This window comes from Aulonocara sp. 'chitande type north' Nkhata Bay, linkage group LG5, assembly GCF_057382095.1.
Source record: "Aulonocara sp. 'chitande type north' Nkhata Bay isolate Kocher_YH1m ecotype deep benthic linkage group LG5, A_spYH_male_GT1.1, whole genome shotgun sequence".
Lineage (NCBI taxonomy): Eukaryota > Metazoa > Chordata > Actinopteri > Cichliformes > Cichlidae > Aulonocara > Aulonocara sp. 'chitande type north' Nkhata Bay.
The window spans coordinates 2,993,722-3,020,269 of NC_141348.1; the positions used below are offsets into that span (position 1 = coordinate 2,993,722).

Below are 26,548 nucleotides of genomic sequence, written 5' to 3' on the forward strand. Positions count from 1 at the left end.
CAATCTCTATTTGCATTTCAAGTTATGAAGATGATTCGTTAAACATGTGTGTGGTTTTTACAGTCAAAATATCACTTTCTACTTGTATTTTAAATTTTGTCTGAATTTAGATAAATTGTGCTGATACAGTTGGTCAAAATGAGAAAATAACAGATTGGCAAGATAAACTGTTTTTAAAGGTAAAATATAGAGGCCACATCAAAAGTAGTCAAGAAGGGTTAAAGGCTAAAAACAAAGTTGTCACCAAGTACTGTTTATATTTGTGTGTATTGCTGCAGCTTTTTTGAGTATTAATTTGGTGCCTTTGTGTGAAATAATGGTATTGTGAGTGATCCATATAGTCACAAAGAATAGCCACTTGTTTCTGTGCTACCAAAGTTCCCCGGCTTTCATTCAAAATGTGTTTATCGTCAGCACCTGCACATTAAACTACTTAAACATTATAAATGTCTTCAAGCTCACACTGAGGCCTGTGGGGTACTATCAGCCACTGAGACAGTACACACATTTATATGTGTTTGTATATGAATATTTCATACTTTAAGACTGCCTGTTTATTTAAGGGAGATGAACAAAATACATTGGAATTGTACAAAATAATATCATGGATGATAAATTAAATAGATTTTAAGTAGATGCTTGTGCATTCTTAAAGTCTTATATGTTGAACTGAACTATGTGATCTGTTCAAAGCCTTAATCTTAATTTGAAGTGAAATGTGCATTTTGAGTTTATACACTATGTATATAAGGCGACCGTTTCCTTTTGCAGTATTTTTGTGTGGTGTACTTTTCTATGTCTTAACAAAAGGGGAACAAAGGTGTTTAAGTTCACCTAGGATGATGTGTTTAAATTTTCACATGGTCTTGCTTGAATTTGACCCTGACAAAGGCGTATGAACTCTGTCAGCTGTTTGGAGTTTCCATTTTCTAAACTTCTACATTCTGAACCTTCTTCAGCTCTGAACAGATGATGAAACACTGAATGATTTCAAGCTCACACTTTGTCTAATAAACTTACATCTTTCATTCTTTATACAGATTGTGGGGCTGTGGTTTGTCAGAGATCAGCTGTGATTATCTGGCAGCAGCACTGAAGTCCAACCCCTCCCATCTGAGAGAGCTGGACCTGAGCCTGAACAACAAGCTGCAGGATTCAGGAGTGAAGCATCTGTGTGGTTTCCTGGAGAGTCCAGGATGTGGACTTGAAACTCTGAGGTCAGTCAGCATGTTTTAGTTGTGCTGAGATGAATATGATGTGAAAGTTGTGCTGACACTAAACTGCAGACATCAGGCTGATATTATACTGATCCACACTGAGGATCTTCATGGTAAAGTCTGTTTTCTTCTTCTCTGGTTTAGTCCATTGACTGCAGCAGAACAATGTTCACATTTCAAACCTTCAAAGAAGAAGAAAAATCCTCCACTGGATAATTCACTGTGAAACTCTCCAACTCTTCATTCCACCTTAAAGTCTGTCTGACACTGAAATCCAAAGCAAAATGTGCGTTTGCTTTACAGACAGCAGTCCAACACAAACATACACACATCATCCAAAACACAGTCCAACATCCAAATCTCCTCCACTGCCAGCATGAATGATGGGAAAGAGAAGGAGGAACACTCTGACATTCAGGGTTAGAATGAGTTTCATGAAGCAGACTGTGAAGATCAAAGCTGCATTAGAAAGCTTAACAAAAGGGGAACAAAGGTGTTTAAGTTCACCTAGGATGATGTGTTTTAATTTTCACATGGTCTTGCTTGAATTTGACCCTGACAAAGGCGTATGAACTCTGTCAGCTGTTTGGAGTTTCCATTTTCTAAACTTCTACATTCTGAACCTTCTTCAGCTCTGAACAGATGATGAAACACTGAATGATTTCAAGCTCACACTTTGTCTAATAAACTTACATCTTTCATTCTTTATACAGATTGAGTGTCTGTGGTTTGTCAGGGATCAGCTGTGATTATCTGGCAGCAGCACTGAAGTCCAACCCCTCCCATCTGAGAGAGCTGGAGCTACAACTTAACAACCTGAAGTATCCAGATGTGAAGCAGCTGTCTGATCTTCAGCAGAGTCCAGACTACAGACTGGAGACTCTGTGGTCAGTAGAGTGATGGAGTGAGTGGGTGGTGCTGTCAGCAGTATTGTACTAAACACAGTCAGTATGAAACAAAGATCCAGTGTTTCCTGTAAAGCTGCAGCTTCTCAGTGAAGCTGTGAGAGGAGAATGGTGACAGGCTTCAGGATTGGACACAAACACTTCCTGTTTCTGACCTTTATGGTCACCATAGTAACGGCTGACATGCTCTGATCAAACAGTGTCAACAGCCAATCAGCTCTCTGAACAAAGCAGCACGCAGACCAATGACTGCATTCATTTCCAAGTTTAAAGCAGTGAAGAACACAGTCTGTAGGTGAGGAAGAATTTAGTGAGAGCAGATGTTTGGATGGAATTCCTCCAGTTAACAGCTGGAACCGTCCATCTGGATTGTTGGGCTTGTTGTTGGGGTTCCTACAGAGCTCAGAGTGGACACACCAAGGTTCTTCTAATGAATGAAAGTCCAAACTCAAACTAGGAGGGAAAAACATTTTCATCAACTTCAATAAAAATCCAAAGATTAGAAAAAGTGAAGCAACAATGAGTCCTAGTACAGTCCCAGCACTGAAGTCCCTGCTGCTCTTTATACTGGATGTGCTGCATCACTGACTGACAGCTGATGAAGAGTCTCTGGAAACACTCGTTTATCTCCTCTGCTCTTCCTTCTTCTCTCTGCAGGTGGAGCTGATGATGGTAAACAGGACGGTGTGTGTGCTGAGAGAGGAGGAGCTGTGTCCTGATGATCCAGAGAGGTTGAAGCAGCAGCAGCTTGTGTGTAGAGACGCTCTGACTGGGCCATGTTACTGGGAGGTGGAGAGGAGAGCTTCATCCAGCAGTGACTGACAGAGGAATGAGAAGAAGTGCAGATGACTGTCAGTGCTGCAGAGTGAACTGCTCTGAGAACAGCTCCACTGTCAGACACAATGTAGAGTCCAGCATCATCCCTGTGTGTCCCTCTGGATCTGACAGAGGATCATCAGTGTATCTGGACTGCTCTGCTGCTGCTCTGTCCTTCTACAGTCTCTGCACAGTCTCTGTCTGACTCTGGCTACATTTTTGGCATTTATATTCTTGGTTGCTCTCTTTATATTTTTCACATGCAAAATGTGCCCATCTTTGGCAAGATTCACACTGCACCTGGAAAGGAAAAATAAATGGCTCATATTCTGTTTGGTGAATACTATTACTCAACATTTTAATTATGATTGGCAAGTAATGATACTAAGACTTATGTGTTTCTTTTGTTTTGTTTTGTTTTGTTTTACCATTTCAATCATGCTGCGGTCAGCGTTAGCATCTAACATGGAGCAAACAATGCAGTAGTCCTCAGCGTTCCCTGAAACACAATCATAGTTAGGTTTTAATCAAACATTATTTATTGAATAATTAAAAAATAATAGTACATTTTTTCCAAATATACTTCCTGGAAAATTAGTCTAAATTAGACTTTGAGAAGGGTCTTATCTGAAAGTGTTTGAAGAGCACTATTTGTACTGTGCTGTTTGAAAAGCACTATTTAAATTGGAAGTACGCACTAACGTGATAAGGACTTTACTGGACTTACCTCGATTTTCAAGTAGGGTGCAAGCTATCTGCATTCGCTCCAGCACAACTGGCTCTGTAGTGGTTGACACCTCACTGACCTCTCCAAAATCAAGGTAGTGTTCTGCAAACTGTGAGATTGATCATAATTAGAATGTAAAGTCTTAATTAGGTAAAGGATAGGATAATTATAAGCCACAAGGCTTCAGCCTATTCCTTTTTCAGTTACTGTATGATTAAGTACTTCTATGTAAAATGATCATCTTTGTTGTTGTTGACCGAAATAACTTTCACTTCACTTAAATTCACTTAAAGTCTTAATTCTAGCTAACAAGAAACTGAATCATTTGAATACGGGTTACCTTTAACAGTAAAACTCCACAACTGCTGGAATCCTGTCGCTTGTTGTGTTGCATAGTCTGTAACTGCCACTCCATGGTGTCTTCATGCCCTCTCATCCTCAGAAAATTCCTAGTTGAACAAAAGTGTTTGTAATGAAACAAGATTTTTTTTTTTTTAATCTAAGAATAACACCTCAGTATCATACATACCTCCAGTTGCGCAGAATTTTCCTGTCATAAACACCTTCATTCCCATGGGGTCTATGAGCAGTATTTTCTGTGCAGAAATGTTGACAATCTAAAGAAAAAGTTAAATTAAAAATTACAATTGTTTGTGCCACTGAAAACTTATTTAAAAATAACACTTTGTGCAAGAAACTGCTTCACAACAAATTATGCAAATTAATAACAAAATGAACACATACCACAAGAATCCAGTGTGTACCAAAGTTCACAGGGCACAGCCACGTCTTCAACTGGGAACTTCATCTGTGGGATTGGAAGTGCAGAGTAATTTGGATTTACTTAGGTACCATGCGTCTCAGGGTGTTTTCAAATATAGTCTTCTTTAAAGGAACCGAACTCTTTCCTCAGCAACAGAAAGGAGTCAACTGTTTGGACCACTTCTGAGCTTTCAACATACCAGTTGAGGCATCTGAACTGCCCAGAAAACAACGAGCTTGCAACTACTGAACAGAGCAGGTGTGCAGCATTCTGCACAAGTATACAAAAATGTTATAGAACAGTAAATAGGTTTTTTTTTTTTATTTCAAAATTAGTAGGTAAATGACATTTCTTACTTACCTTTCGTCTGTCAATAACACGGTGCAGATATGCATCAATGACCTGTTTTGAAAAATCTGAGTTTATACAACAACAGCAACAATTTTTGAAGTAACTGCTTGAGTGCTGTACACAAAAACATCTAAAGGAATCGAATTGCTGATAAAGGTTCTTTCTGCATATACTGGAACTGGGTATTATGATGTCACAACATCTGTGTTGTGGTTGATAACATTTTTTCCTGTTGAAGTGAATGGGTGAAACCTTATCAGAGTTTTGCAATACAAACCCCCCGACCTACTCGCACATTTTAAACTATTAATGGTCTCTGCACTGCAAATGCTTCAGAAGGAGCAGAACCTCGAAATCAGACTCAATAATGATAAGTTCTCTTACCTCATCAGAAACCACCGTGACCCCTGCAGTGTTCGAAAAATAACTTGTATGGTCCAACAGCTGCCTCCAAGCGCCCAGTATCCTTTGCACGCCATAGCCTCTTTACTAAAAGAAAAATATGATAAGTTAGCTTAGGCATGCATGAGATTTCTAGTGGATACGCTTGGTAAAGGCCGACGGGCCACAACAGGAAAAAGTCAATACAATAGGCATGCATTTACACGCAGAGAAATAGGAAAGGTACAGCGGGTGGGCAAAAGAGAAAATTACTGACAGGCAGATCCATTTCCAGACTTCCACAAGCTCAGTGCACGTTGCACGTTTCTTTACATCCAATATGAGTTGAAGACTGCAAAATGCAAACAAAGTCATGCAACAGTCAATTAAGTTGCAACGCCAAACTGGCAACAAATGACCAACTGGTCAAAAAGAGTTGTTCACTATGTCACCTTCATTTTCTAAGCTTTGTTTCCGGGAGGGAAGTTCTTGTTCACGCGTTTCTGGTCCTGGAACACAATTAAACTCCTTGTGTCAGCCGTTTTGGGTGCATAATGAATCCTCTGGACTTTGCTGGCACTGAGGGTTAGCAGTAGGATGGCAGGGGGGCATCTTCAGGTCTGTGCTGCTGTTCACTGTCTGACTGCGAGTTGGGTATTTTTACTTGTCACTGATATTTACATGGTGGCTTCTTCTGTATGGCTTGATATGGTCAATGCTGTAGTGATTTCTTAAAGTTGCTCCTTCTGTGTTTTTTAATCTCACACATTTGCCAGCGATGTCTTGAATTGTGTAGGGTCCTGAAAAATCTGGATCAAGTCTTCCTCCCTTCCTTCCACGTTTCATGTTCAAGAGAAGAACTTCATCTCCAACGCTGTACACAAGGTTTCTGTACTTCTGGACTCGTCTAGCATAAGCTTCCTTTTGTAAGTCTTGGGACTTTGCCATATTTTCCTCTACAGTTTTTTTTAAACTTGCTCTTGTGCGTCTCTTGTAGAAGATACAAAGTCACCGTAACTCGACTCCTCAGGGAGAATGATGGAGGACAGCTAAAATGTTCACATTTTAAATTACAATTAGTCCACCACCAGCACCTTTGTTTTGGCCACATTCAGTTTCAGGTGATTCTCCTCACACCACCTCACGAACCGACCAATCAGTCCTCTGTACTCCTCTTCCCTTCCCATTCCCTCTTTAATCCAGGATCTCAACCAGTTTGTTATGTTCTCTCTTATAACTCAACTGGTAAAGTAACAACACATTTTTGGTTGTTAGTAACTTACTTTATTAACCTTGTTGTGGAAAGGCACAGGCATATCAATGCACACATGCACCACGCTTGGTGTTCTCTACTTTACCACAAAATATAGACTGATTTTACTAAATACATCACAGCTCCTCCCATCCAGCTTTGATGAACATAAGTATCAAACAATCGAGATATTTTCAGGTAAATGCCGTAACCCAATAATTGTACTTAAACTGAAATATGACACCTACTCAGTGATTTACAACATAGAGGTAGGTTGTTTCCTCTTAAACATTTTAACTGCTTTCCTTACAAAATGAACTGGAAACCTATAAGTTCAGTCTCTGAGGTGCTCTGCGATTTCTCTCAGGGTAACGTCTGCCTCTTTGGTCAGAGTCCATAGTGCTCTGTGTGGAAAGTTCAGGTGTTTGAACATTGGTGGTTTCACGTAAACCCTGAACCTCAGGTGGTGAAGCGAGGGCAAACTCTTCTGAATCTTGAGGTGTAGATGTGTCCTCTCAGGTTGCTCTGGAACCACGTGACATTCTGCATCTAGAATCTGATCAACATGTCTACGCCAGACTAAGTTGGCTCCAACATTTATGGTGTATATCAGCGGTCCGGTCCGTGAACGAATCGTGCCAGACTGCCTTTTCTTACTTGGGTCTCTGTAGTCTCTGGCGAGAACTCTTTGTCCAACATTGAAGAACCTGGTTTTGTTTCTTGTTGCTTCCACCATGGAAGACTGTTTATCTTGGACATCCTTGCGAATGTCTGGTTTCAGCAAATCTAGATGTGATCTCAGATCTCATCCCATGAAGAGCATTGCAGGTGTGTGTCCAGTTGTTGCATGAGTGGTAAGACAGTAAAAAAATTGTCAATTTTCTGTTGTAGCGGTTTCCCCTCTGTGCGACTGGCTGGTTCAGCTTTGTTGCAGGATGATGGTGAGCTGAAGTGATATGTCGTATGCCGTTACTCCCAAGGAAACACTGGAACTCCTCTCCAGTAAACTGATGACCATTGTCACTTACGAGCTGCTGTGGCGGACCTGTGCGTGCAAACGGTCACCAAAGACTATTGATCGTGCTGGCAGCTGTTGCTTGCTTTACGGGGAAGATTTCTGGCCACTTTGAGTGGGCATCAACCACAACCAGGAACATTTGGTCCATAAATGGGCCAGCATAGTCTATATGAATGCGTTGCCATGGAGCGGATGGCCACTCCCACGCGTGTACAGGTGCTGTTTGAGGCTGGCGCAGCGTCTGCTGGCAAACAATGCAGGATTTAGCCATATTCTCCATTTCACAATCAGTGCCTGGCCAGCAAACATAGCTTCTAGCAAGACCTTTCATCTTAACACCCAAATGTCCATCGTGCAGTGAGTCCAGTACCTTTGTACGTAGTTTGGGTGGCAGGATGACACGAGTTCCCCACATGACACATCCTTGGCAAACGGATAGTTGGTCTTTGCGGGTGGAGTACGCAGAGAACTGAGTGTCACTACAGGACGGCCAACCATTCACAGTAAGATCGTTTGACAAGATTGTGTTTTGGCTCGTTTCTCTTTTCACCTGAGCACTTGTGACAGGTAGGGGTTCCATTTGTGTAACATGAAACACAGTAGCTGGATCAGTCATTTCTTCGGTGGGTTGCATGTGTGGGAGACGTGAAAGTCCATCTGCATTTCCATGTAGCTTTGTCCCTTTGAACTCAATGGTGTAGGTGTGTGCACCCAGGAACAAAGCCCAAGCAAGCGTGCCGCAGCCATGGTTGGAATACCTTTCTGAGGGTTAAAGATGGACACCAGCAGTCGGTGGTCTGTGATCAGGGTGAAGTGTCGTCCATATAAATACTGATTAAACTTCTTCACTCCCCACACTAGACTGAGTGTTTCTCTGTCTATCTGCGTATAGTTGCGCTCGGCTGCATTTAGGGACCTTGAGGCAAAGGCAAGTAGTCGTTCGGATCGATCAGGCATTTTGTGAGATAGCACGGCACCAATGCCATATGGTGAGGCATCACAGGCGAGGCGAAGTGGTAGATTGGGGTCAAAGTGTGTCAGAACCTCCTCTGATGTAATGAGCTGCTTAACTTAACTAAATTAAATGCCTCTTCATAGTTTTTTGTCCATTTCCATTTGACATTTTGTTGCAGCAGAGAGTTCAGCGGGTGCAGGACTGTTGAAAGGTTTGGTAGAAACTTGTGGTAATAATTAATTAAGCCCAAGAATGAACGTAGCTGACTCACATTTTTAGTGTCTGGTGCCTTCAGGACTGCTTCAACTTTGTCCTCGGTTTTGTGGAGCCCATGTCTGTCGATCTTGTGTCCACAATACTCAATGGCATCCTTGAAGAACTCACATTTGTTTTTGTTTGCTCTCAATCCATATTTTTCTAGCCTGGCCAGGACTGCTGTTAGGTTAGCCAGATGAGTCTGACCGGCTGGAGCAGCATCTAATAACCAACTCACAAAATAAAGAAAAATAAAAACAAACCAACAAACACAAAAACACCAGGCATCATGATACAGACTTATAATTTGCACCAATGTTTTTTCGAAATTCTATACACGAAAGTGAGCGCGAGAGCCCTCGGTGCGCCTGCTCGCTGCCAAAGTCAAAGTAAACTTTATTGTCATCTCCGCTACAGACAGTCCAGTATACAGAGATATGAGATGACGAGGCTCCAGTTACAGCAGTGCAAGTAAACAAACAATAAGAAGAGTAAGAAAATAAATATACACTTTAGGACCAGGGGTAAAGGATCAATAACAATTTAAATTTACAGTTTGAGGGGAGGGGGCCCCTGCTGCTTCCAAAAAGAGCACATTTCATTTATAATGTTGTAAATCCAAGTCCATTATGTATTCATGATTTGAATCCTGGGTTGTGTGAAATCTCAGAAATGCACCCTAGATGAAGTGAATCTGTGAACTAAGGTGTCGGTCTATTAGATCATGTTGTGGTGATCCTTGTGTTGGGGGATTTGTGTTCATACTGGAGTGCAAAATTAAAACCAATGGAAGATGGACAAGAAAAGTTCAAAGCCATCATGGTGCTCAACTTAGAAAAAATAGAAAAGAAGAGGAGGAGAAACGAGCAAAAGATGCAGGTAAGCAGATGTGTGATTGGATAATGGCAGGTCATCCTGAAACTATCAGAATCAGAGTGAGTCAGAAATTATGTGGGTTACAGTTGCTCCAAGAAGAAATGGTAAAAAAAACAAACAGTAACAGACTAAACTCCAAACAATACATTATGTTACAGATTTAAATATTAATTAGTCCTTGTCAATTGTTGATTTGTCCTGTTCTCATTGTATGACGAATTATGATGGCTGTTTGGTAGCCGTCTGCATACAATGCATACTCTCTCTCTCTCTCTCTCTGTGTGTGTGTGTGCAGCAGCTTTATGTTAATGTGTGTAAGGATTTGTGTCTGTGTGTGTGTGTGTGTGTGTGGGGGGGGGGGGGGGGGGGGGGGCGCCAGAGGGATTGTTCGCCCAGGGTGCCAAACAGGCTAGGACCGCCACTGCCTGCAAATAAACAACATTAACATCAAAAGTTTTACATTTCCTAAATGTATCCCACAATCTGAATATAACACCCACTTCCCCACGTTTGATCCGCTGTGTTAAATATGATTAAGAACAGAATGCAATCATTTGCAAATCCTATAAACCAGTATTTTAAACAAAGTGAGAAAATGAAACATTTAAAGAAAAATATTAGCCCATTTTGAATTTGATGGCAGCATCCTCTCTCCATAAACTAAAGGCGTTACGATGTTTAGTGCTGGACCATGTTGGTTAATGTGTAAACTCAACAGTTTCCATTTTGATTAACCTGACCAACATCTAACATAGAACACCTTTGAAGTGGACCTCGCAGCCTGTGGATAACTTCAAACACGTCGAGGTCTTCAGAGGCTGAACTTTGACCCAGCATCACAAGGAGCGCCATAAACACTTGTTACGGTTATTAGAAGGAAGCCAGCCTTTAGACATCCCCACAACGACATCGTGACCAAGGGTCTGTTGCATGATTTTTAACATGGCTACAATGTGTCGTCTGCTGAGTCATCGTTTAATACAACAACGTACTGAAAGAGAGCATTCAGCATCTGACTGAGCTGGACTAACCTTCCCTTTCAAAAGTGAAAACTGCAACATAAAACTGGAATACAACCAACTTCTAATGAAATGTAACATTTTATAACATGAACACAGATTCCAGGTGAGCTGTGTCTTCCAGGACTGGATTTACCAGAACAGGTATGAGGACGGTGCCTGACGGGCATGTACGAGCTGGAGTGGATCCCAGCAGACACAGGGTGAGGAGACAGACCACCGTTCACGCTCACACTTATTCACCAGTTAACCTAACCCCACTACCTGAATGTCTGTGAACTGTGGGAGGAAGCCAGAGTCCCCTGAGAGGACCCACACAAACACGGGGAGAACATCCAACCTCCACAGAGACTCTCTCTGCACTAAAAGCACAAAATAAAAACCACACCGTCATGTAATTCAAGAAACTGGTCTTAAAAACAGTTAATCTAATATGTCCACATGGAGCCCGTGTTAAGGTCTGTACTGGGCTTCAGAACATCAAGTGAACAACGTCAGGTGGGACCTGGGTGCGTTGTCTCCTGATAGAAAGTGCTGAGGATGAGAAGGACTCAGGGACAACTCGATATCTGTCCAGCAGAGGGCGGCATTATTCCAAACGGCTCATCGAACTATTAAACAAATGCACAGACTGCACAAACACAATGACTGCAACTCACAAAGAATTACACCAATTACTACACCAAACTACAACATCGGCCTATGGCATCAATTAGTGCATAAAGCATACATCAAGTTACAGCCAAAAATGCATCACAATGACTCAAGCTGGGGTCAACAGGTTTCCCCTCATGCTCACCCGACCTTTCTGCTCATCAGGTGAGTGCAACCACATTTATCACCTAACACGCCCACGAGTCACGCCTCACACCCGTGCACCAATACAAGGTGTGCATTTAAACCAACCCTCTTAATCCAAAACAAAAAGGAACAACTCATATGGCTCCTACACTTGTGCTCAAGAACTCAGTCCTATATTTTAGGTTATTCTGAATAAATCGTTCATGCCCTCTCTTGGGAAAGAAGCTGTTGTGGTTCCTGGTCCTAAATCTAGTCGTCCAAAAGTTCTAAACGACTTCAGGCCTGCTGCCCTCACCTCAGTCTTTGAACAAATCATCAGAAATGTGATTATGGAAGACACTGAACTTCAGCTTGATTCAATGCAGATTGCACATGAGCCCAATAGAGGAGTGGAGGACGCGCTTTTGATTCTACTTCACCTGATTGTCAAACATGTAGAGAGTAAAGGACTTCAGTTCATCGATTTCTCTGCTGCTTTCAATAACACAGCCCCAGATTTGAATCAAAAGACTTTTAGAATAGTTTGAAATCCGGACAAACCTGAGCAAGTGCAGTCATATAAATATCTTGGGGCCATTGAGTCTGTTTTATCATGAGAATGATGCAGGACAAAGTCTTATAAAAGCAGCTTTGTCCCTGCTGCCGTCACTAAACTTAATAACTAATAACTGTTTTTCTGATTTGATTCATCGCGTCTAATTTCCAAATATGTGTCTGTCAGGTTTAAATCGATGTGTGTGTTTGTGAAGGGATGACAAACGCTATTATTTTTCTGTAAAGCAAATTTACGTAAAAGTAAAGTAACCTTGATATGTCAGGATGTAGATGTCCCACCCAAAAACGTCATCAGCCCTGAAACATCGGTACTGTTCCAGGCAGCATTGCTGTCCACACGTCCATCAGAGTGTTAGAGGTGGCTGTCACAGATGTTGCAGTCTGCTCTCTGTTTCCATGAAACAACCACACTTGAAATGATCATTAAAGCTACCTGTACTAAAGGAAGCTGAGAACATGGCAGACGTGGGACTGACTGTGATCAGACTGTGACGATTGTTCTTGAGCAGATCTACAGGTCAGCTGTTCCACATCATGTTTCTAGGATGGAGTCGTTTGGAATAATGCCGCCCTCTGCTGGACAGATATCGTGTTGTCCCTGAGTCCTTCTGATCCTCAGCACTTTCTATCAGGAGACAACGCACCCAGGTCCCATCTGACGTTGTTCACTTGATGTTCTGAAGCCCAGTACAGACCTTAACACGGGCTCCATGTGGACATATTAGATTAACTGTTTTTAAGACCAGTTTCTTGAATTACATGACGGTGTGGTTTTTATTTTGTGCTTTTAGTGCAGAGAGAGTCTCTGTGGAGGTTGGATGTTCTCCCTGTGTTTGTGTGGGTCCTCTCAGGGGACTCTGGCTTCCTCCCACAGTTCACACACATTCAGGTAGTGGGGTTAGGTTAACTGGTGAATAAGTGTGAGCGTGAACGGTCGTCTGTCTCCTCACCCTGTGTTAGCTGGGATCCACTCCAGCTCGTACATGCCCGTCAGGCACCGTCCTCATACCTGTTCTGGTAAATCCAGTCCTGGAAGACACAGCTCACCTGGAATCTGTGTTCATGTTATAAAATGTTACATTTCATTAGAAGTTGGTTGTATTCCAGTTTTATGTTGCAGTTTTCACTTTTGAAAGGGAAGGTTAGTCCAGCTCAGTCAGATGCTGAATGCTCTCTTTCAGTACGTTGTTGTATTAAACGATGACTCAGCAGACGACACATTGTAGCCATGTTAAAAATCATGCAACAGACCCTTGGTCACGATGTCGTTGTGGGGATGTCTAAAGGCTGGCTTCCTTCTAATAACCGTAACAAGTGTTTATGGCGCTCCTTGTGATGCTGGGTCAAAGTTCAGCCTCTGAAGACCTCGACGTGTTTGAAGTTATCCACAGGGTGCGAGGTCCACTTCAAAGGTGTTCTATGTTAGATGTTGGTCAGGTTAATCAAAATGGAAACTGTTGAGTTTACACATTAACCAACATGGTCCAGCACTAAACATCGTAAAGCCTTTAGTTTTTGGAGAGAGGATGCTGCCATCAAATTCAAAATGGGCTAATATTTTTCTTTAAATGTTTCATTTTCTCACTTTGTTTAAAATACTGGTTTATAGGATTTGCAAATGATTGAATTCTGTTCTTAATCATATTTAACACAGCGGATCAAACGTGGGGAAGTGGGTGTTATATTCAGATTGTGGGATACATTTAGGAAATGTAAAACTTTTGATGTTAATGTTGTTTATTTGCAGGGTTTAAAAATAAATGTGTTTATTGTTTGAAACTCATACTTGGCCTTCTACTCTTCATGGCTGCTTAACGAAGCTAACAGGGTGGACAGTCTGAGGAGCTGGGAAAGAAAAGCGTCTGAACTGCTTTAAATTTCTTGAAGACGTTTTATCCAAGAAGTTTCTTCAGTTCTGAGAGAACGGCGCGGCGGTGGGTGTGGATAATGTTGCCGAAAGAAAACGGCGGAAGAGGGGCGGCTGAAGAGTAAACTTTCAGAAGTAAGTACTGAATATTATGTCACTTATTTATGTGCAAATGTTTAATAATGAAGAACATTAAAACATTCCTGTTGGCCACATGTTGGCAAAGTTATGTGACATTAGTGATGTTTGTACTTTCAGCGTTTACTTGGTTTTAAAGCCTTTACTTTAAAATATACGCTGTTCAATAGTCGACCTTAATCCTACAGAGAATGTGATGATTTTGTGGATAATTAAAGTCAGTCATTTATCCACAAACACAACAAGCTGAAAGTCAGTGATGCTGCTAGGTTTGCAGTCCTGAATATCACGGCACAAGCAGGATTCACTGCACTGTTAATGTTAGCTATGTTATATTGCTGCCTCTGTTCGGTGGTGTCGAGCCAAACGGACTTTAACGTGTGTTTGAACGAGCTGACGGTTCACTTGTTAAGCTGAAAGAAAGATGCTTTAATCACAGGAGTCACACATGTGTCCACTGCACCATCTGGGAACTCTTCTTGTTTAGCACTCGTAATAACACAAACACTAAATCCTCCTTCTCTGGTGCTGTTGTGTAGCAGTGTGTACACCTGAGACTGTCACCTGTCTGTCTGTCCTGCACAGGGCTGAACTGGGACAAAAAATCGGCCTGGGCATTTTGACTAGAGACCGGCCCACCAAAAATGTGACGTCATTCAGGGGTAAAACCGCAAAGGATTCTGGGAACTTGTGGCAAGAGGTACTAGCGCATGCAGGCTTTCAATTGAACTCAGCTACAGAGCGATAAAAAGAAACACAAAAAATAGCCGGTGTTGTGCCAAAAAGTGATTGTCTGCCAAAAAGTGATTGCTCGTATTTAAATTGCTATAAGTAACTTGTTGGGCTATAATATGTGAAACATATGTCAAATGCATCCCTCATGGATGACATAAAGTCATCTCTCCATCTCCATCTCCTGCTCTTTTATTTCTCTCTCTTGCTCCATCTCTCTCTGCTGCTCTTCTGTCTCCTCTGTCACAGACTTCTCCACTTTTGATGATAAATCAGCCTGGTGCAACATGTAAGGATTGGCACAATTTGTTAAGATTTTGAGGAGTTTGAGAAACTAACCTTAAGCATAAAATAAAATTTACTATCAGTAACTTCATAGCACCCGCCCAGCAGTATATAAACTCCGTCATGCTAGCTAGTACCAGTTATTCTAAGCGACTGTAAAAAGTCAGCACAACGAAAACAAACTACAACTAAACTTGGTTTATATCTGACACAGATAGACAGCAGGTCATAACTTCTTACCTGAAGTTCAGTTCCTCTGCCACTATGACCGGTGGCGGCCTCGGGTCTCTCCTCCTCTTGCCTCCCCTTTCCCTTATCCACCTGCTGGCCTCCACCACTTGCTGATGTTGCTAAATCTGTGGAAGCTATGCCACAGCTACCGCCAAACAATTCAGTTATTTTTGCACATTTGGCAGCATCTGCCTGAAGGGCTTGTTTCTTTTTGGCCCTAATTTTTTCTGCACCTTCTTTCCTTTTTTTGTTCTCCATTTTCTTTAGTTCATCTATAAGATTGCTAAACAAGGGGGAGGGTGCATCCGCCCTCCTCGGCTGTAATTGGTCCAGCCCAGAGTCGATCATGACCAATTGGCCAATCCAACACCTTTCATTATTTATACCCTTCCAAAAAAAAAAAAAAATCGATCGGCCCATAAAAGCAAAAAATCGCCAGCGGCCCACCGGGCAAATGCCCGGTATGCCCGATGGCGAGTCCAGCTATGGTCCTGCACTCTCTCTCTGTTTCTTTCTCTCTGATTGTGGAATAAAAGTATGAACATGTGTTTATAAGTCACACTTGTGTTTGAATCCTGCACCTTATCACACATTTGATTTCCATGTGTGACGACTGCAAGTGTCCAGAGTGAGGACAGACTGAGGGACCCACTGCTGCACATCATCTGTGAGGCTTTGCAGCCCTGATGGACAAACCAGGACAAACTCAGCAGTGTGTGAGGAAGAGGAGGAGGAAGAGCCAGCAGCAGCTGACAGATGGAGAGAATAGACAGACTGTTCCCTGTTTGTGAAGGACTGCTAGGAAAGTTTAACATAACTGTCTGTCCTGAATCAGTCTTATTAGGTAATGTTCAAATAATGTTGTCATTCCAGTGTTTTCAGTGTGGGAGAAAGTACTCAGGGCCTTCAAGTTACACACTATGAAAGGCAGCAACAAGTTTAATGTTCAGAAACCTAAAGTCTGTATCAGCAGCAGAATGGAGCTAAAAATAAATGTTTGTTTCAGTTCTATGAAGCTTTGAGTATTTTGGATCAGTAGCACTGCTGTGTTTGTTGCATCATATTGCTGTGATTGTTTATTTGCTTTATATATTCTGAGCTAAGTTGATCTATAGTGTTACATCATATTCTATAAGGATGTTATGTGTTTGTAGACTTTCTGCCCAGTTTGACCCATTTAGCAGAAGTCAGCCTGTTTAAGGCTCTGATGTCTATTCTGTATGACTTAAAGCAGTTATGACATGGTCTGATTTTCTCACCCAATAAAGGAATATTTCATTTATCAGTCTACTCTTCATTCTATCAGACACAGTTATCACAGCTCGTACATTTGCTTTTTACACATATATGTAAGCACTGAGCCACATTTAGTAATGCCAACATATTAAAAGAACAATATTTCTCTCTTATATATGATACATCTATATACACACTGTCACAGATACTTGAGTGTCTTTGAGTGAAGATTTAAGGTGATAGGAAATATAAATAACTGCAACTTGAATCTTTGACACAGAGTTCATGCTTCAGAGTTCAGATGTTCAGAGTTCATGGACCGTTGAGGCTGCGAACTTTAAGGCTGCAGACCCTGAATTGGGATACAGCCATCGACTGTGGAAACCTTGCAAGTGGATCGTAAAGGTTGTTACAGAGTCTTTCATGTCTAAATTTGCCGTTAATAATTATATAATTGTAGGAATCATCTAGTTTGCTTACACTGATTACGTTGGCACTTTGTTAGCGCTACAACAACGGTCAGACCCCCGAGGCATCTAAACTTTAGTAAGAATGTGCACTTTTGACACCTCTGGTTAGCATTTAGTGGTCAGTTTCAAACGTATTTGATTTTTGCTTGTTATGAACAAATTCACTTCACTACTTTTCACGATCTGTAACATCAATGCACATTGTTCCATTTACTGCATATTGCACTTTATTCATGTCTCTCATTCCACCTGCAAAAACATTGTAAAGGTCGTCACAGAGAGTTTTATGTATGTATAAATACTAATATTCTCTATTTATTCTGTTTTATTGCCCAGATGTTAGTTAGCCTTTGTTCAATTGTCTTTTATATGTCAATAGATACGTATGTCACAAATAAAAGTTTCTTGTAAATTATGTTTTTGTAAAGAATTTTCTCCCAAATCTCTTACATGCTAACTGTAACGTGTTATTTCTGCTAAAACCTGAACTTAAATGTGTATATGGTGTTTATCTGTTTTTCTCTCTGTTTTAGATGCAAATATCAAATTGGAGTTCTGCCTCCAGGCCAGAATTGCAGGAATGCACCACGTGTTGGCTGTTTCACTGCCCTCTGTGCCCCACTCTCAGCCCTGCTGTCAGGGCAAAGATTGAGCAGCATATAAATGGACACATTCAAAGTGCTTTGCCTTTCAAAGGTATGTTGGTATTAAATATACCTCATAGTTAAAGTCATAAATATGCACTTCTTTTCAGCACCTCTGCAGGTCTTTGTTGACTTAAAAGTTATTTTTCACATTGTACAGTTCAGTTCATTCATCAGCGAGAGAAAAAAGTGTTTTCATTAAATATTTTTCCTGTTCACCACATTTCCTGACAGGTCTTGTGATCCACACCATTTTGCTTTCATTATTGAGGACGGCTTGGATATTTTTGTTAATATGTACAATCTGATTGTTAGATAAACTGACTGCATTCTATACAACTACATTTAAATTACATGTTTTTTTCTTTTTTTCTCTCTTACAGACAAAATGATGTGCCGGTGCACTTTCACTGCCCTTCTGTAACATGACAGTCATACAGCGTGGGGATATGGCAAGGCAATTATTGTCATGTCAGCATTCAGGACTGCTCCCCACTGAACTCTCCGTGGAGCCTCGTCTCCCTCTCCATGTCTCGTCTCCAGCATCTAAACCATTTCCTGAATCTTGGGTAGAACATTCATGTGCTCCACCCTCTGTGCTAAATGAAACTGGGGCTTGTGGAAAGTCCATGAAAATGAAACGTCCTCACTGTGGTCTTAGTCTTCTTACAAAAAAACTTCAAGGCTCACATGATGAGGAGGCATTCAAACAGGTCAATAGATGTTTGCCTGGCCTGTCATCCACAGTGTTTTTGTGTAGAGGGACTTCTTCCTCTTTGTTTTTCAGTTTGCAGAGGACATGGAGCTCTTTTTAAAAGCATGTGCTGACGAGCAGAGACTACAGGTCAAAGCGATGTTTGACATTTAATGGACAGATGAAGGCACTGGCTGTTTGTTTGTGTTTTTTATCTGTTGTTTGTTTTTCAGTGTACAGAATTCCAGTTAAACTTATTATAAAATGCTGTTCACTTGTTTCCATACTTATAGTAAAAAATGTAAGTGTAAATGCAACAGCATTGTTTATACTTGTAACTTCAGAGTAAAAAGCTTATTGTTGATATTAACATTAATGTATTATCCTGTAATCAATAATATTTTTATGCATTTTACGCATTAACCCTCTGATCTCTATCCTGGCCATTTGGGGCCACTTCACTTCTCCTTGTTTGACTGCTACACTGCAGTGGACCAAAAGAATGACGCAGGTTTGATCTTAAGGCTCTAATAGTTGTGTGTGTTGTGCATGACATTGCAACGCAAACATGTATTTGCAAGATAGACTGGAATAAATTATGATGCATCAAATATTACACAGGCTGCAGTGAATTGTTGTTGATACAGGTTATTGAGCTTTGAGTTTCCCAGTCAAACGTAGCTTTGACACACATGCTAACACTCTTACTCTTGTACATTTCATAACAAGACACCAAAGCCAAAATATTAGCTCTCAAAAAAAATTCAAAGCTGCAGCTGCAGCACACACAGCAACAAACACTGTTAGTAAATGTGTCCTGGAGTTTCTGCAGGTGCAGAAAGTGCTGCTGCTGTAAGTCAGCCTAACAGCTTCCAGATCACTGATATTTCTGGAAAGATGGCAAGAAGGGCATCACTGCTCATTTCTACAATCTCCCAGATCTTGGAATACAAGCCCCTGTCCCATGAAAACCACTTCACAGTAGTAGGAGTCCACTAAAACCTACAAATGAAGAGTGATCCTGGAAGAAATAGGGCGCACACTAGTGACCTCAACAATTGCAAGACAGCCTTGTCCCCGATGCTTATATGAAAAAAAATATGAAGATTTATGAAACCATTAGGACTTTATTACTGTTTTATCTGAAAAGCTACTGGTAATATTTAACCTAACTGGGATTTAAAGTGTAAAAAACAGAATGTAGATAAAATTTTGGTTTTGATGAAAAGGAGTGGAGCTTGTGAGCCACAATGTAAGCAGTGTTGCTTTGCTGACATGCACTCGATGCTGGCAGTACAAGCATTGTAGTGGTTCTTATGTTTTTGTAAACTAACTGTATAATATATTGAGCCATTCAACAGTACACAAATGTTTGTAGGCTCCTTTTTGTATGCAACCTGCATGTCTTTCTGAATTAATTGTTTGTTTATATCATGTTTTTCAGGAAAAAGAAGTTAAAGTCAAGTGGAAGCCCTGCTCAACATGGTATGTAGTAACAACTTTGTTGGACGGGAACAGACATTCATACTGTTGATAAATAGTTATCACCTCAATTTGAATTCATGTATTTGGACTAAACTAAATTGGGAGCTTTTAGCTGTCAAGCTGCTCCTCTGTGAGGAGCTTGATAGCTGTCCACCTCCAAAGTCCATTATGAGTTTTGGAGGTGGACATGGTCAAGACTTTTAAGAGTTGGCATAAGACTTCACTTCTTTATAGAGCTTATAGTTGGGGCTGGTTCAGGTCAGCCCTTAGTTATGCTGTCATAGCACCAGACTGCTGGGGGTTAGTGTCTACTCGTGTCATTGTATATATCCAGGAATATGTGCCTGAGGATAGTTGTCATGAAATCAATATTAAATCAAAGGATTCCTTATTGACCACAGCTGGCATGAGTTCTCCAAAGCTGCCTGCTGTCTCAGGATCTGTCTCCAAAAAGAACCAGGGAGCGCTAACATGTTATGTTCTAAACTGATGAAGAAAATGCACATTAAACATAGTATAAACTCACTATGTTAAGTAATGTGAAGAAGATGCCTTTAGCTCCTATTGGGTTGGTTCCTTGATCAGTGCAATACAGAATCATTCATCTGGTTTGACGTAATGTCCTTCAAACACGTCAAAATGAGGCTCTGTAGTCTGTGTGGCCTCCACATGCCTGTATGACCTCACTACAACACCTGGGCATGCTCCTGATGAAGTGGCAGATGGTCTCCTGATGGATCTCCTCCCAGACTCCAGGACTAAAGCATCTGCCAACTCCTGGACAGTCTGTGGTGCAGTTGGTGGATGGAGTGAGACGTGATGTCCCAGATGTCCTCAAATGGATTCAGATCTGGGGAATGGGCGGGCCAGTCCACAGCATCAATGCCTTCGTCTTGCAGGAACTGCTGACACACTCCAGCCACATGAGGTCTAGCGCTGTCTTGCATTAGGAGGAACCCGGGGCCACCCGCACCAGCATTTAGTCTCACAAGGGGTCTGAGGATCTAATTTCAGCACCTAATGGCAGTCAGGCTACCTCTGCCGAGCACACGGGGGGCTGTGCGGTCCCCCAAAGAAATGCCACCCACACCATTAGTCACCCACTGCCCAACCATCATGCTGGTGGATGTTTCAGGCAGCAGAAGGTTCTCCAATATGTCTCCAGACTCTGTCACAAGTACTTAGTGTGAACTTGCTTTCATCTGTGAAGAGCACAGGGCGCCAGTGGCAAAGTTGCCAAGCTTGGTGTTCTCTGGCAAATGCCAAACATCCTGCACGGTGTTGGGCTGTAAGCACAACCCCCACCTGTGGACGTCGAGCCCTCATACCACCCTCATGGAGTCAGTATCTGACCGTTTGAGCAGACGTGCATATTTGTGGCCTGCTGGAGGTCATTTTGCACAGCTCTGGCCTTTCTTTCCTACCCCACAGTACCTTTCCTTATCTTTTGTTTCCTACTCTTTTACTTCTTCTTTGATCACGGTTGTCTTTCTAGATAATTAATGTCATTTGTTCTGGGGCGAGTCACTGGCTCGGGTGCATTCTGGGACTGTCAGTTCACCAGTGTGCTGGCATGCTTCTTAACAAACACACCACTACAGCAAACATCTCAGTTGTACTTGTTGATTTCTTCAACAAAACACTGAACAAAACATGTCCTTGTGAGTGTGCTGCCTGGTGCTTTTACATTTTGTGGTAATTTGAGCAGCCCAGAAAGCATCCCATGAATTCAATTATGTTATTGTATCTGAACATGTGCACGAGTCATTAAATTAGATGGGAAAGAATGATTCAGGGTAAACAACTGCACCAAGGGAATTACATTTTTCTTCTCAACATGTAAAATGTCTGTTGATAAGCAATTTCTGAAACAGACATTATAAAAATCACATTAAACAGATGTGATTAACTTTTTATTCTAGCAAACATAACATCAATGATGACACAATCACTCTTCATCAGAAGTGCTCAAATCACTCTCATCGTCTGAAACGTCCTCCTCCTCCTCTGAGTCCATTTCCAGGAGTGGTTGGTGGCTGAGGATTCTCTTGTACACGTCCTTTACTTTGAGCGTTTCAGCTTTCAGTTCACTTTGTTTTTAAACCAGGCTATGGAGTCCTTTCTGTGCATCCTCCGACATGCCAACAAGGGAGGCTGTAAAAACAACAAAACTATTAAATATAAGTAAAACAAACAAACAAACAAAAAAACTCACCTCATAAACACAAGGAGTTAGGATCATGTAATTAAACTTTTTTTAAGGGAGAAGGCAGTGTTAGCTAGCAACCCAAATATAGGTAAAAGATCCAGTAAGACTTTAGCATCTGCTATTATTTTCAATCAATTCATCACCAAATGTATAAATAAATAAAAGATGTGCTTACAGTCTGAGGAGATTGTCCCCAACACCACAGATCGCATTTGCAACACTGTCCAGTGATGCTGCATCTCCCTGCAAAGGATCATCTCCTCCTCTCTCAGGCGCCTCACAGCCATCACCTTCTCAAAGACCTTTCTCTTTGTCCGGAGGTCAGCAGCAGCTGCAGTTTAACAACATCAGATGGGAAAACATAGCAGCATATTATGATTCAAGAACAAAACATTCAACTGCTGCTCAGATACTGGGAGTTTGTTTAAAAAGGATATTTAGAAGTCAAGAGCTTACGTTCACTTGTGCTCTGCCAGGGCCAAACGTCGCTCTGCATGAGGGCATCACTGGATACGATTTGCTTTGTTGCTTGTTTCCTTGTTGTAGTCGTCAACAGCAGCCGCCAAGCGTTTCTTCTCATGTAAGATGACCTTGTGAATTCTGTGTCGCCTCTTGTTGCTATCTGTAAATAATCATAAAAAGGAACACCTTCACATAATGCATATATTTACATTTTAATCTACACTCATCAATTCGTTTGCTAGAACAAATCACATCCAGCTTAAACAAACCTGGATCTGATTTTATTCTGTTTACAAAGTAGCTGTACAAGCTGTACAAACTGAGCATCAAACGGTCCGTTTCAAAGAAACTGTGACACCATTTTGTCTGTAAAGACTTTGTGTTCGCACTCTGATGATGACGACAAGCTCCTCTACTCGTGCCTGCAACGCTCCAAGGCTGCCATCAGTTTGATCCGTTTCTAAGTGAGAGGAATATTAATCAGAACACAGGATGAGTAACAGTCACCAAACTACAGTGGACTCTGTAATCACTGACTTGATGATATTCATTATAAGACATCTGGAGCCTTCATGTGCTGCATTATCATGAGATAACAAGTATGTTGGTGTTCAGCTTTATAAAACCAACTAGTACGACATCACTTCAACCCAGGTCCAATCCAATTTGATCAAACGCAACAACTCTGCCATCAATTCTGCTTTTACAAGCTTATTTTTCATTGTTTGTTGACACTGTCAGAAAGATCTTAACTCTAAGTTCTTTAATGAGGCCATGGTGGGTCCTGTTGTTATACACGAGTGCATTATATTGAGACTCACCTTCAGCCCATTGCTGCAGTGTGTCGTCATCCACACCCAGCTCATTTCTGCTCGCATTCAGGCTCTCCACTTGTTCTCTAAGGATCCTTATGATCTAAGAATACATTAATAAATGTCATTCATATGGACATTTTTAGAGTACTGGTGTTTCCCCCCCATTACCACACACATTAAAATGGGTGTTGAAAAAATGACCTTTAGATATCTCTGGCTCAAAGTGCGGCCCAGTTGTTCCACTTTCCTTTTGTTCCAGCCCAAAGCCAGGAGGCTCAGCATGTCTGTTCGCCCTGCATTTCAGTTAGTATACAAATAAGAATGAATGAGCAGGAGACTGAGTGGAATCTCACACACAGACACACACCTGCTTTAGACATGTACTTCGTTGTGATGGCCGCCCTAGACAGGAAACTGTTTACTTGTTCCACCTCTTCTCCAACTGTAGAACCGGCCCCATCCTGAAACGCACCTCCCCATTTGATCTATAGAAAGGAGGTCACAATACATGACTGCTGAATTCATTCAACCTTATAACAAAATGTCTTAAACGTATCCAAGACTACAAGCTGCAGTATACCTCGCACATCCAAGTGTGAGCTTTTGCATGCATGACGGAGAGAAAGGCTACGTTCACTCTGCAGGTCTTAATGCTCAATTCCGATTTTTTGATCAAATCCGATTTTTTTATCTGCTCGTTCACACTACAAATAAAATGCGACAGCAAACGCGCTCTAGTGTGAACGCTCAAAGCGGCCCGCGTGCCCAAAAGAAGATGTCACACACAACGTGCTCTGTTTAGACCCAGAGCAACAATATTGTTTGACTGATGGCCCTTAATATAAAGACTTCGGACTTCACGTTTCCCAATTTTTGCTTTAAGTTATTTTGTTATTTACATAATAATGTAAATAACCTAACAATTATCCTTATTGCTGTTTTAGAGAGGAGCGGTGCTTCAAAGGATAGCTGCAGATTTCTGTCAGAATCTGCAGATTATACAGTACAAATAAAATGTTCACGTTTCTCCAACGCTGTCTTCCCAGCAGTTTCACCGGATGGCCAGGAAGCGTTTGCGATGTCTTAACGGGCGCTTCTCCGGCGCTGATAATTGGTGTCTGTCTTGTGTCAGTGACGTAAAAGACGGATTTAATGCGACTTGACCGTTCACACAGCAGTCGCTTTCTGAAACATCGGATATGTATCGGATTCAGTACCACATACGAAAGTGACCCAAATTGGGTTTGAAAATATCGGATTTGTGCCGTTCACACTGTCACACCATGATCGGATATGGGTCGCATAGGGTCAAAAAAGTCGGATTTGGTGCGCTTTCGCCTGCAGTGTGAACGTAGCCAAAAGGACGCATTGACAAGAGGTTCCTCAGCTCAGGGCGCTGCTGAGCCACGTTGGTTAAATATGGGAAATATTTACAGGCCACATCGGAGCAAAGGAACATAATATGTCCTGGGACGCTAGCTGCCAACTTCCTCTGGAGAAAAAGGGGGTAAGCAAAGATCTCCCCTCGAAACATGTTCAATGCAGCTAGGAGGACTAACAGCAAACAAACAGCTATTTCCATGCCCTCTTCATCCAACTTCCCAGTGGACTTTTTGGTCGACTCCTTTGCTGCAGTCCAAGATGAAGATCCACACAACCCTTTCCCTGGGACCTACACACTCAAAGACACGACGTGATTGCGCCCTATCAGGGACAAACTTTTTTAACACAAATGCAAAAGAATTAGCTGAATTAGCCTTAAGTCACGTTCACACAACACCTCATAAAAAACATGTTTTTATTTTTTAAATAAATACACATGGTGACAAAATGAAGTATGCATTAAGATAAAGTCAAGTAAATACGACAACACCAAGAGAAAAACAAAGTAAATATCCACCCATCCAAATATGTATCCACACACACACACGTATGAGTATATGGTTATGGCGTTAACGTCATTTTAACAAGATTAACGCTGACAGCACTGATATATATGTGTATCTTACATCATTTGTGTGTCTCTGGATGTATTTCACAAACTCAGCAACTTCCTCATCTTTCTCAATGAAGACACCTTCAAAGTTCCCCTGCTCTGAAGTGCTGAACGAACACGGTGACAGTTGTTTGAAAAGAAACATCAAAATACAATTTTTGTACAAATCCATATTTGATTTATGTCCACAATGCATAACGTACCTTGCATTTGATTGAAAGCGATAAAGCTTGCGGTTTCCATCAACTGAGACGGCGAGCATGTCTGGAGTGCAGGCAGGGCAGCTAAAGCATGGCTCCTTGCACATCCTGTCCACCTCAAACTTTACAGCACTCCACTCCAAGAAACTTTTGCTGAAGGCATCAGCTGATATTCGGCCAGTCTTTTAAGTAGAGGACAAACAACAGAATATTCACGGACAGTCATCATAAACATTGATTTGCACAATTTCCTTAAACTTGACAAATTTAGAAACTCACCCTTCCAAAATGGGCTGTTCGTTCATCCAGCACTTTGACAAAGGCCTTAAGTGACATCCCTGCTGCAGCTTCTTAATGTCATAGAAAGACTGAAAGACATCCATTGAAAACAGGGTGCAGAAATTTAAGGTGCCAGGCCAATATCCACCACCCTGGAAGTCCTTAACTGAGGGGGACCACATTAGGCCACAGCTGGTGCAGCTCACCACTGGCAGTGCAAGGTTATAACGGCCTTTAGGAAGGTCTGCTCCGTCTTTTTCACCAACGTTTACGTATTTGTGCATGAGCAGTGTGAGCGGCTGTGGTGACACGCTCACGAGCGAGCAATGTTTGTTCCCCTCAGAGAAATAAAAAAAGCACAGGGAGGAATGGGAAAAGGAAAACGCCTGGCTGGGAAAGTGCACGATAACACCTTTAAAGCGCACTGCACTGTGTGCCGGCGCACTTTTTCCATAGGCATGCTTCTAGTGGTGGGCACATGAAGAACATGAGGGGCGTGAAAGCTCGGGGAACCCTTAACCAATTTGTTGTCCACCAGGCCACGGCAGAAGCAGATATGGTATGTAAACACTGGTTTGTTTTTTTAAACCCTCTGGTTAAGGTTAATATGGGCATGTGCAGTGAATATCAGCGCTATGTGGCCAGAAGTGTGATAATATAATTTATTTTGTGTAATAAACAACTGCAAGGATAGATGATTACAACAAATAGATGACTAATACATAAAAGTAATACATAGATGAATAATGATGATGAGTTAAGATGCGTAATCATGGGAACAAGCGGGTTTACAAACAGGAGCAGCTGATTAGCATTAGAAAAGCTGAAATAATACCTCAGCTGAAGCCAATTGCACTAAATGCACTAAATGTGCACTGTTACAAGAATATTTTTCTTTCTATTGTTTTCTATTA

General features: G+C 41.6%; 2 protein-coding genes across 10 annotated transcripts in view; one reads left to right on the forward strand and one right to left on the reverse strand.

The window, feature by feature from the left end:
- Nucleotides 1–26,548, forward strand: part of LOC147329686 (NACHT, LRR and PYD domains-containing protein 12-like) — a 105,397-nt gene that overhangs the window by 27,720 nt on the left and 51,129 nt on the right. The gene's annotated exons all lie outside the window — the stretch shown is intronic.
- On the reverse strand, nucleotides 23,519–25,869 carry LOC147329689 (uncharacterized). The gene is made up of 5 exons (XM_086291017.1): nucleotides 25,635–25,869; nucleotides 25,359–25,537; nucleotides 25,169–25,262; nucleotides 24,525–24,831; nucleotides 23,519–23,786 (listed from the first exon to the last, which is right to left on the reverse strand). Exons 1-5 carry the CDS (start codon nucleotides 25,689–25,691, stop codon nucleotides 23,722–23,724), a joined length of 702 nt encoding a protein of 233 aa, XP_086147143.1. The 5' UTR covers nucleotides 25,692–25,869; the 3' UTR covers nucleotides 23,519–23,721.